The sequence below is a fragment of the Pseudovirgaria hyperparasitica genome, assembly GCF_010093815.1.
Source record: "Pseudovirgaria hyperparasitica strain CBS 121739 unplaced genomic scaffold EJ05scaffold_10, whole genome shotgun sequence".
Lineage (NCBI taxonomy): Eukaryota > Fungi > Ascomycota > Dothideomycetes > Acrospermales > Acrospermaceae > Pseudovirgaria > Pseudovirgaria hyperparasitica.
In genome coordinates this window covers 362,495-373,902 of record NW_022985558.1, presented here as the reverse complement: position 1 = coordinate 373,902, position 11,408 = coordinate 362,495, and the positions used below count along the sequence as shown (strand labels likewise).

The window sequence follows — 11,408 nt, the reverse complement described above, 5'->3', positions numbered from 1 at the left end:
TTCGCATTTTTTCAGCTTCTGTACAAGCTGCAGTATCAGTAGCATGTAAGCACTGGCTAGATTAAGAACCCCAGATACGCGTATAACCTATAATGGGATGTGAGCGGAAGAGACGGTACATCATCACATCATAGGTATACTACTGTATATGCTTCCATTTCTAGGACAAGTCCCCGTACTTTCAAACGGGAATCTTCTACTCCGTTGGTATACCGTGATTTTCCGTGACTAGCTCTGACTTGGCTGAGGGGAGGAGGTAGTTTACCATAACTCATGCCTCAGGCACCACACGTCTTCCAGCAACTATTGACTTTTCAGGCATTCAGGCATATACAGATAGCTGATCTCTCTAAACCAACTACTCCGCACTTTGTAATGGACTCGGGAGTATGCAAGTCAGCATGCGTCACCACAACAAATAGTAACAGCTTCTCAGTCACTCCTTTGGACTCAGGCGATGGCGAACATCTCACAGATGCCTTCATAGGAGCATTTCACCATCATGGACCGGCTCATATTGTCCAGACCCAGACACGGTGCGTTGCGCTGCGTACAACGGATTGCTCGATGCAGTGGCAAAGAACATACTTCTGTACTTCGGGGATACAAACACTCGGCCAAGAGCATATCTACTGCGGCAGCTTCCGAGACATACAATGACTCTAGAGCTGATCCCTTGGAATCTGGCGGTTCGTCTGCTCGAAACGTCGCCTCCAGCGGTCGAAGAGACGCGATCAAAAACGCGAAACCCTTTTCTGATTTCTTAACTGATACCTTTAATCGACAACACGACTATTTGCGAATCAGTCTCACAGAACGTTGCAATCTGCGATGTCTATATTGTATGCCTGAAGGTCTGTCGCCATCACCATTTGCCCGAATATGTTAAAATGCTAACTTATGCAGAGGGTGTACCGTTGTCTCCCCAATCGCATCTTCTCACCACCCCGGAAATATATTATCTATCCTCTCTTTTCGTCTCTCAGGGTGTTACCAAAATTCGATTGACCGGCGGCGAACCTACTATTCGGCGAGATATACTTCCTTTAATGCAACAGATTGGTTCTTTGCGACCAAATGGTCTGAAAGAATTGGCCATTACCACCAACGGAATATCTTTACATCGCAAACTGGATAGCATGGCGGAATCAGGTCTGACTGGTGTCAACCTAAGCTTGGATACTCTCGACCCATTCCAGTTCCAAATCATGACTCGCCGAAAGGGTTTCGATGCTGTGATGAAGAGTATTGAACGCATCCTCGAAATGAACAAGCTTGGAGCGGGCATAAAGCTAAAGGTCAATTGTGTCGTGATGCGTGGGTTGAACGAGCGCGAAATCGTACCATTTGTAGAGATGGGCCGTGAGAAAGACATTGAGGTCCGTTTCATCGAGTACATGCCATTCGATGGCAACAAATGGAGTCGAGGTAAAATGCTCCCGTATCAAGAGATGCTTGATATGATTCGCGAGAAATATCCAGGTCTCCGCAAAGTACAAGATCATAAGAATGACACCAGTAAAACCTTCGAGGTCCCTGGGTTTGTGGGAAAGGTTGGCTTTATCACGAGCATGACACACAACTTTTGTGGCACATGTAATAGACTCAGAATCACCAGCGATGGAAGTCTCAAGGTCTGCCTCTTTGGAAATACAGAAGTCTCTCTCCGGGATCTTCTTCGAAAGGGCAATAAAGACCAACCGATTGACGAAGCCTCGTTCGAAGCCTTGAAGCAAATCGAAATGGATCGGCACCAAGGCTTGCTTCCGAGAGGAACGGCACTCGGTTGGAGTGGGCGTGAGCAGGAACTTCTCAACGTTATTGGAGCCGCTGTGAAACGAAAGAAGGCCGGTCACGCTGAGCTTGGCGAGTTGGAAAACATGAAGAATCGACCCATGATACTTATTGGTGGGTGATTAGGCTCCTTATCTACCTAAAGCCGCATTTCTTGATTGTCATAATGACACAAACATCCATACGCACAATGTACACCCTCCTGCCCTCGTCAGTACCTCTCGTGATCGGAAGCTGATTACCTATGACAGATCGCTCAGCCCGCATGAACAAGCTAGGTACTTCTCATCCCAGTCGGTCAGCCCGATCATCCGCACTAGCTGCGCCATGGTCTCATATACCCTTCCATATGTTGGGGGGCATTCCGCAAGGCCCCACTCTGATGCATCGTGCTTCGCTCCATACCGAAAGCAAACGAAAGTCGAGAATCCAAGTCGTCCCAGGCTTTGCTGGGACTAAGCAGATACCTGCTCAGTCTTGGCTGTTCAGCAAGAAAGCCAAAATCGTACCAGCACAAAATACTAAATTAGAGACCAAACCCCTCGACGACCCTTTCCTTTTTGATGAGATAGGGACCTCGAGTACGCCTACTGCGGATCATACTGGAGACTCCCTCGAGCAATCTAATCATGGCAAGCACATTGGCAAATATGGACAGATTCAATTCCCTACGACCCCACAACGAATGTTCCCTACAGTGATCCACTACCATGCAGAGAAGAAGTGGTATACACTAGTGCCGTCGGTCACATTCTTGGACGAACAACGTCAGCAAATTCGCGAGCAAGTCATTGCTGGTACCCTGGCAGAAGACGAGGGATACATCTATGAGACCACAACTAGTGATTTTTTCCCGTTCAGCAAAATGCCTCATCGTCCTGCCGTGTATCGCAAATTGTGTCAGAGACTGCAGGAGAACAAGTCGCCCAGATATGCGGAGGGATTTGGTCAGGATTTTGTGAACGCGATCGCCCGCAAGCACTTTTACGAGTCTGATGAACGACCCGAGGAAGGCACTAGGAATTATAGACCAAAATTCCTCCTCCGTGACCTTGGTCCTGAAGTTCCGGAGGGGTCACTCCGCCTGCCACCTGACACTTTCCGCAGAATATGCAAGACGCAGAGTATTGATCGTTCCGAGGGCCTTCGTCCAAGCCTCTGGACAGAGCCTCGCCGTCTTGACTCTGCAGTGTCCAATATCTTCAAACCGGCGGACCTGCAGGCCTCCTCTGGCATTTCAGTGCGTACCCAAAAGGCTCGACTGCATTCGACTCCAAACCGCTCATCAACACCGCCTGTTGAGTCCTCCTCGCTCTCAGAGCCATCCTTGACTCATCTTGACGCCTCCGGCGCCGCAAAGATGGTGTCCATTTCCGAAAAGCCACACACCGTCCGCCGCGCCATCGCCATTGGCCGCATTGCTTTCTCCAATCCCGACCCCGCGAGTCTCATTGCGCGTAACGCTATCAAGAAGGGTGATGTCCTGAGCATCGCGCGTATTGCTGGTATCACTGCCGCCAAAAAGACGCCCGAATTCATTCCTCTGTGCCACCCGATCCCGCTCACCAGCGTCGTGATCGACCTTGACCTCGTCCAGCCGGGAGATGATGCAGAGATCATGTATGGCTGCATCAATGTGCATGCCACTGTTGAATGTACCGGTGCCACAGGTGTCGAGATGGAGGCGTTGATGGGTGTGTGGGGCGCCGTAAGCACTGTTTACGACATGTGCAAGGCAGTAGACAAAGGCATGAGTATCTCATCAGTCAAAGTCGTCCTTAAAGAAGGTGGCCGCAGCGGCATGCTCGTCGATCCGACGTGGCATTCCGAAAACTTGCGTGCCCTACAGCAAGAACAATCAAACCTCTCATCCCAGACCTCGCCTTCAAAACCTACTACCCCTTTACCCGAGCACCCGCAGCCAACGACCGAAAAACATGATCCCTTCGCCCCCGCCGTCACCGGCCCCGGAACAGCGTTCATCTCACTAGCCGATCGTCCTCCCGCCGGAGACGCGAAGCAACAACCACCAAACTCCGTCGTTTCCAACCCTGCATCTCGCAGCGAGGACAATTCTCTCAAACTCGTCCTTCCAGCCGTCCTCATGATCATGATCCTCTTCGCCGGTGTCGAGGTCGTGCGGAGCAAGCGTACACCCTCGCCGCCCAAGCCCATCGGTCCCCCGTCAACATCATCATCACCACCATATCCAGCTCGGTCATCTTCCTCGCAGATCGCAGAGAGCCACCGAGCTGCCAATGCCGACGCCGCGGAACCTGCCATTAGCGAAGCTGAGATCGAGGCCCGTGCCACCGCCGTCAAGGCACAACGGGACCGAGACGCAAAGCATAAAATCGACGACCGCACGCTGCAGAATATTCTGAAGCGCAAGAATCGCGGCGTTGGCATGCCGAGTGCGAGTGATGCTGCTGCGAGTGCGGCCGGGATCACGAAGATTCCGGATGAGGATGTCGCGGCTAGGAGGGAGGTGGCTGGGCAAAAGGGGTCGCCTAGCGTGAGTGACGGTGGTGTGCCGGAGCGAAGTAATCTGGACAAAGCGGTGATTGTGGGCATGTTGATTGTGTGGCCGGTGGCGCATATTGCATGGTATCTGAGTCATAGAAATTAGAAGAACGAGTCAGGAACTGGGGCATTGTAGGATTACGGGAAAAGATGGACTGATAGACTTCGGATTGTAGGGGTAGAATATGTATAGCTTTTCTACCCTATCTTTCAGTTCTATTGTATAGCCCTATCGTAGTTGCCGAAATCTATGGTATATATGTATGTATATATGATATGCGTCTTGGTGGTGTACGTGCGTGCATGCTATGTGCTATGTATGCTTCTTGATACCCATATCCATCTATCACCACTTTTTTCCTCAATTTTTTCCCATCCAGAATGCAATCGAGTCGCGCATCCTCATTCATTCATCCAGCCATTGATTCATTCTTTCATCACATCCATCACGTTCATCTTCCCACACAACACTCTCAAAACCCAGCCCGCTCCTCCGCCTCGGGAAACACAGCCTTATCCAGATTCTGCCGACACGCGCCCTTCCAGCTCCGCGGCGTAAACGCATCGACAACGCCCTTAAATGCCGCGAGCGTGCACAGCGTCGTATCGTCTTCGAAATGCTTGCCCGGCTGCGCACACGCCGGCACCTGCATGACCTTGTCGTTGTAGCGCACGCGCACGAAGAAGCCATCTAGGGCGGATTTTTGGGTAGTTGAGAGGGTGGATGTGGGGGTGCGGTTGATTCTGGGTGTAGTGGATGGGGAGGGGCCGAAGAGGGTGGTCCACCAGTTTGGTTTGGAGGGTGGTGATGATGATGCAGTTAAGGAGGTGGGTGTGGGTGTAGTGGGGGTATTCTTGCGGAATAGTTCGATTGCGACGTGCGATGTGAACGGCGGCCAGGACTCGCCGTCGAAGGCACCTAGACTCGTCAGCAGGGCTGCCAGCGTGGTGTCGTGGCAGCCCGAGAGTGCAAGCTTGATCTGCTTCTCGTTTCCGGGGTCAGTTGTCGCGTCACGGACGTTCTTAATGACATCTGTGCCCTGTGTCGCCGCCACCGTCTCGACGGATCCGACCATGCGGGCTACGATGTCGCCTGCTAGCGCGCCGATGCCGACGGTTCGATATTCTGCCGATTCCTTGTATCCCGAGTACCATTCCTCGACGGCGATTTTGTCGATGATGGCGCGGGCCTTTGGGTCGTAGAATTCAGAAGGTAAACGGGTGTCTGAGCCGTGGGCGAGAGTTGCGTTGAGCGTGTCCATGATGCCGGATAGGCGTGGGTGGGAGTCGACGGCGACTCTGGGTGAGGCGGCGGGCATGTGTTTGCCGATGACTTTGTTGAGGTATGCCATGTCATCACTGTCGTTCCAGCGTTCGGCGGTGCGTTGGGCAAAGGCGCGGCTCAGTTGGGCGAAGCGTCTGCAGCTTCCTTCGTTGGGGAATAGGGTCTCCTCGGAGGGCGTGCGCGTGAGGATCGTAGGGGGTGGGAAGTCAGCGGTGCGTGCGGATGGCGGATACATGCCCCAAAAGGCTTGCTGAACCGATTCGAGGGCTCTAGGAATAGGGGTAGCACGAAGATAGATCATGTCGGAGTCTGCTATCAGCTTAGGCATGAAATTTAGTTGATCCACGTAGAGAGAACGGAGTCGTTTGCCGAGCGCGAGCGTGGTTTCCCGACCTTTGTCGGTCAATTCACCGGGTTGACTACATGCTCGTCAGATTTGCTTGCAGAATCTATCATAGTCTGCACCGGAGACGTACCATACTGCGTCCAGCTCTCCTTTTGGTCCAACGGCCACGATTGGGCTGTCATCTGTCCCAAAGGTCTCCAATCGTCGTCTATACTTTAGCAAATCGAAGTCTTTCCAGTCTGTGGTAGCCATGACTGTGCTCGTAAGCTGTTTGGCAGCCCGACAGTATGGCCAGTACACTGGTAGACCGGTCTACATATAGGTACATGAGCTTTGGTAATTACTTTGTACAGTGTGAACAAACGTACGTGCTGAAAGCGTGGGGACACGGGAGTTCGTTCGCCTGTACCATGTCAATCTATTCCTAAGCAGATGAGACTGGTGAGCTGACCATGTCGTAGAAGCTACAGGCTTATGATCAGTGATAGCTGTGAAGGAAATGATTGCGAAGTTCATACGACTTGGACAAGCTGTAGCTGGAGGTCTTGTGGATAGAGGTGCTTGAGCTCTTCAGTGCTGTACGGCTGCCGGGGCTGTAGAGTGGTCATATCGGTAATAGACGAATGGTCGGATTTCTGTCATATATATTAACCAGAATTGATGCGTTGTCAGCTTCGAGAGGAGTCGCAATTAATATTTTTAGGACACTCTACAGTCGAACTGCAGCCTCGGCCGGCCGATGGACCAGATGACGTTGAAGCTTGGACCAACGGGACTTAACAAGACTGACACTGCTCATGCTCAACATCTCGACCTCACGCATATTGCAATCCAGTCCCTGCTACTGCTGGGCATGTACAGCTCGCATGTCTGCAAGAGCTGTCACGCTCGCCTCTGGCGACACTGGCGCATATCTCGAGTGACAATTGCGACACGAAAGCTTCACAGCACCCTTCCGCCTCTTTCAAATTCACACGATCGCTGGCCTCTGGCAGATGACACAGTGCAGCAAGCAAGCAACACTACCGACTCGCAAGGGTACTCCGACGATATATTTGAGAATTATATGAAATATCATAATGGAAGAGGCCGATATTCTAGATTTTCGGCTCCGGTGCTTGCGGTCGAGGAAGAGCCTGATAGTGAAAGACAAGACCTCCGAAACTCAGATCCCGAAAGAATCCGCAAACCTCTACATAGATCAAATCAGCAAGCTGATCGACCTATTCTCGAACACATTGATGATGCACCGGTCATATTGCATGCGAAACCTCATGATAAAGTCTCGAAATCGCCGGCGAATGGGAATAGGCGCGAAATCGCAGGAGTCGTGCCACTGAAAAACGGTCTCGCTGGCAAACACATCGTGAAACCATTGCAACCGCCAACTTGGAAGCGTCCTGCACTGGGTGTGGGATATGAAGCCCAAGAGGTAGCGCATATGCCAACTGAACAGGCAGAGCCCAAGGAGATGCGATACGGGTCTCTTCTTCGAAGTACCAAAGACCCTCAAGTGTCATATGATCAGACTCATCACCCTGTTTTCGAACGGTCAGAAGTCCAAAATGATAACGTCGACAACTCAGAGTATAAAAAACCGTATGGAAACGCTTCTCAACGAAGTGAGAGGGACAATATCACACAATCCACAAGTAACACCCAAGCCCGTTCCAGACATGGAGACTTACTATCCCGGGACGAAATGACAAATATAGTGCCGGCACGCCCTCCGGTCATCACACACACATCGGGAGATACGCAACGGCCAGCAGCACGACCCAAAGTCACCGCATCATCCGTCCACGGGCGAGATAACCGCGATGTCGGACCTATTGCCATATTTTCAAACTTACCAGTGGCTCAGATCGCGAGAAGATGGGCCTATTTTAATGAAAATTTTACTTCACGCGATTGTCCTGCGTTTAAAACTCCAACCTACAACGATATGAAACACCTAGCCAAGATGTCTCCCTTCGCATACCTGTTAATCGATATCACAAAAGCCTGGTGTTCTGGAAAACGAGCAGGAGTTCCTAGACCAGTAGATGCTCTTGAGAGGATGTTGACAATTGGCGTCTTCGATGGTGACCGTATTTGGTCGGAATTACTAGACCAAACTACGAAACACCTTCTACAGATTAGCTGCTCTGACAAGCCAAAGGACTCAGCCAGTCTTTTAGCAGTGGTTGACCTGTGGAAGGCTTTTTGCTTCCACCACAGATCTTCTGATTCCAGCCCCGCACCAGCGCCAAATGACTGGGCTTTTCTTCCTCCGAGGCAGCCAAACATTACGTTGCGAGCCCCAAAATTCTCACAACTTATGAAACAATCACTTCCTCTAGTAGTCATGGGCTACCACAGCTTTGAAAAGTTATGCGGTGCCGCTTTGCTCACAAATTGTTTGCTCATACATGAACAATCCACGTTCAACATTTCTGAGACCCAGCGCGCAGAATACTGGCCTTTCGTGAAGTTCATCAGTTCCATGATCTGCGACTCGTACACGCATCATATGTGGGCTCAACTCGAGATGAGCAGCACGGTACTGCAACAGAACCGTCTAGCTGTCGAAAAATGGCAGCCTAGAATCAGAAATATCAAGCAAGATGCCCACTTCGTCGTTGCGGAGTACACAAACTATGTCACTCGAAGACAACCGAAGAAATTCATTACTAGCCATGTGTCCGATGGAGCAAGCCAAGTAGAGATGATCTCGGCTCGGCTAGAGTCGCGGATCGGACGTGCAATGGAAGCTCAAGACTTGCCTCATGTTCAGAAACTGTGGTCGCGGGTCCAGGCGGAGTTAGATAACACCACTGGGCAATCAAATACAACAATCCCTGTCGACACTATTGTACAATTCTTGAAAGCTTTCATGAAGCTGAAAGACATGTCGAATACTATTAGAGTGTGGAATACGATGCAAAAACAAGGTACGAAACCTACAGAATGGGTTTGGCAGGCTGTGTTGTCTGGTTGCAATGACCTAAGAGATCCGGAGGCACTGGACATTTTTTGGCAGAAAATGCTTGACTCCGGCTTCCAGCCCACGAGCCGCATTTGGGTGACGAGAATACACAGTATCATGATGTTGCGAGACGTTAGCGACGGTCTTCAACTGATCCAGGACATTGGGAACAGCTGGACAGCTTCATGTGAACGTTTGAAAGCCTATGAGGCGCAGCGGCAGCGGTCGAAACCAACCAAGAACCTTGGCCCACCACCCACCCTCACTGTCAGACCTAACATTGAAATGATCAATGCTGCTCTCAAAGCAATATCTGACAAGAACAGGAGTTGGGAACTGGTGGAAAGGCTTCTTGAATGGGCGAAAGCTTTTGGTCTTGAAGTCACAGCATGGACGTACAATCCAATGATCAGGATGGCGTTTCGCAAAGGCGATGCTGTAAAAGGCTATGAACTCATCGACGAGATGCAGAGCAAAGGAATCGAGCCTGACCAGGCAACATATGCGCTCCTTGTAAACGCCATGTTTCGTGTATCCTTGTTCGAGGATTCTCAGCCCGAAGTGTTCGTTCAGAAGAACATCGAGGATCTGCTCGACGACCTCAAAGAGAAGAAAGCTCTCAACAAATATACATTCACAGCTCTCGTAGACGGACTTATTCGCCACAATCAAATGCGCGCCGTTGAAATTGTTCTTCGAGTCCTAGTCAAATCGGAACAGTGGATTCCAGCAACCATTTTCACTGCCCTTGCCCGACATTACTTCGACCAGGAACACCCCGATATCTTCAAGCTCGACGCGTTGTGGAACCGTGCCAACAGCCGATACGCCTATATCGACAATATCTTCATGGACCGCATGATCGAAGGATGGGCCAGACTCGACGAAATCGGTAAAATGAGGGAAGTGCTTAGTCGTATGGTCAGAACTGGCCAGCAGCCTGGATGGCGCGCTTTACATAACATGATAAATGCTCATGCTCGCCAAGGCGACTACTCTGCAGTAGCACAAATAGTTCACGATGTCGACAACAAGCTTACACCTCCGACCTCGCACCGGGAAGACAGGCAATTTCAGAATCAATTCTGGCACTTCGTCAGCAAGCTACAGGAAGCGAAATTGTTGGATGTCTCTGATGTATTAGCTACACAAAGGCGGCATTGGAATTCTCAGACCACAAATCCACACTTCGATTCTATGTCATCTTCCGATGGATCGTCAGAGAATACTCCGGTGGATGCTTTAACTGCTGTAGTCTCGAATGCATAGGAGAATGAACAAGTTCCGCGAAAGGCTGTAAAGTATATGGATCATAACTGTACAATAGCAAACAATGAACTGTAACATACACATTTTCCTTGTTGCTACAGATGATAACTTTGTCCACTTTGTAAGATACACAGCACATGTATTTGGATACTCCCAAAATACAGGATTGAGAGAATCCTAAAACCCTTAATGTTTTGAATAGCTACAGGTTTTCCTCAGATTTGGTCCCTTGGTCTATTCCAGCAGACCTGGGCTTGTAATTCTACGGGCTAGTAGTTCCACACTAGCAGCTCAATCACTGCCACTGTGTGGCTCTACGCCGACACATTGGCATTCCAATCTCTTGTATTCGAATAATAGAGGTCCTGATAACTTGCCAGAAGCACGATATATTGACTACATGGATCTTAAGTGAGGTAGTCTATAGGGGGTTGGTCATGCCTACAGTCCAGCCCTCCAAAAAACTGCCAGAATTGTCATATCCATAGCTGCTGTCAGTTTTGTGCGAGCTGGATTGAACTGTTTGGGGAAGCTACCTGTAAATTCTTTATATGGCACCATGCACATATTCCAGCCATGATTGATGGCATCTGGTTCTTCCCTTGAGTCTATACGATCCGGCAAAAGGAAATCAACACCAGCTTCGATACCCAGAATCGCCGAGAGCAAAAGCAAAACTGCGGGCCCCGGGGATTGAACCGGGGATCTCTGCAGAAACCGATCGCTTGGGACTAGCGTGATTTTTTGATTGAGATTGTGTGCGCGTTGGAGGCAACTAAGCCATCAGTGCCGCTGACTGAAAGACTGTAGTTTATAGAGAAATATATGGGACAGAAATTCGAAAATTGACTGTGAATGGCACCAATCAGATCATACAGCACACAGAAAGTGCCTGAACGTATACTGGGCCTTCACTTCACTTGATACGCTCATTCTGTTTGCACATAGGCATGTGATTGTTAGTAGACTGTTCGTCACTTCGCCCAGTTTGTCCTGTAACAATCGCAAACCGCAAGGCGAGCCTTTAACTTTCTTTCATTGCCGTGTTTCATCCTTGCTTCCGCACTCACACTCTTACTTCTGTCATAACTTGTTCACTGTTTAAAACGCACAGCAGGGTCTGTACAATATATCATGTTGTCTATACATGCTCAAGGATCTCTAACGAGTGACAGCGTACCACTATCCTGTGAAAATCTTAATCACAAGCTATACGCAGTTTC

General features: G+C 50.0%; 4 protein-coding genes across 4 annotated transcripts; 3 read left to right on the top strand and 1 right to left on the bottom strand.

Annotated features, from left to right (window-relative positions):
• The first annotated feature begins 274 nt into the window (after positions 1-274).
• On the top strand, positions 275-2,148 carry EJ05DRAFT_47452 (molybdenum cofactor biosynthesis prote). Its single transcript, XM_033743617.1, has 3 exons — positions 275-854; positions 907-1,986; positions 2,046-2,148. The coding sequence occupies exons 1-2, from the start codon at positions 503-505 to the stop codon at positions 1,914-1,916; spliced, it is 1,362 nt and encodes a 453-aa protein (XP_033599359.1). The 5' UTR covers positions 275-502; the 3' UTR covers positions 1,917-1,986; positions 2,046-2,148.
• A 949-nt stretch (positions 2,149-3,097) lies between these two features.
• Positions 3,098-3,607, top strand: EJ05DRAFT_423887 (molybdenum cofactor biosynthesis protein C; the record flags this gene model as incomplete). Its single annotated transcript, XM_033741487.1, has 1 exon — positions 3,098-3,607. A coding segment is annotated over one exon (510 nt), but the record flags the coding sequence as incomplete, so codon positions are not given.
• Positions 3,608-4,506: 899 nt separating this feature from the next.
• EJ05DRAFT_466164 (phosphoglycerate mutase-like protein) lies at positions 4,507-6,652 on the bottom strand. Its single transcript, XM_033742801.1, has 5 exons — positions 6,467-6,652; positions 6,400-6,412; positions 6,317-6,351; positions 6,079-6,260; positions 4,507-6,021 (listed from the first exon to the last, which is right to left on the bottom strand). Exons 1-5 carry the CDS (start codon positions 6,554-6,556, stop codon positions 4,791-4,793), a joined length of 1,551 nt encoding a protein of 516 aa, XP_033599357.1. The 5' UTR covers positions 6,557-6,652; the 3' UTR covers positions 4,507-4,790.
• Positions 6,653-6,696: 44 nt separating this feature from the next.
• On the top strand, positions 6,697-10,472 carry EJ05DRAFT_517263 (uncharacterized protein; the record flags this gene model as incomplete). The annotated part of the gene is made up of 1 exon (XM_033748674.1): positions 6,697-10,472. One exon carries the CDS (start codon positions 6,697-6,699, stop codon positions 10,183-10,185), a length of 3,489 nt encoding a protein of 1,162 aa, XP_033599356.1. The 3' UTR covers positions 10,186-10,472.
• Between the last annotated feature and the right edge of the window lie 936 nt (positions 10,473-11,408).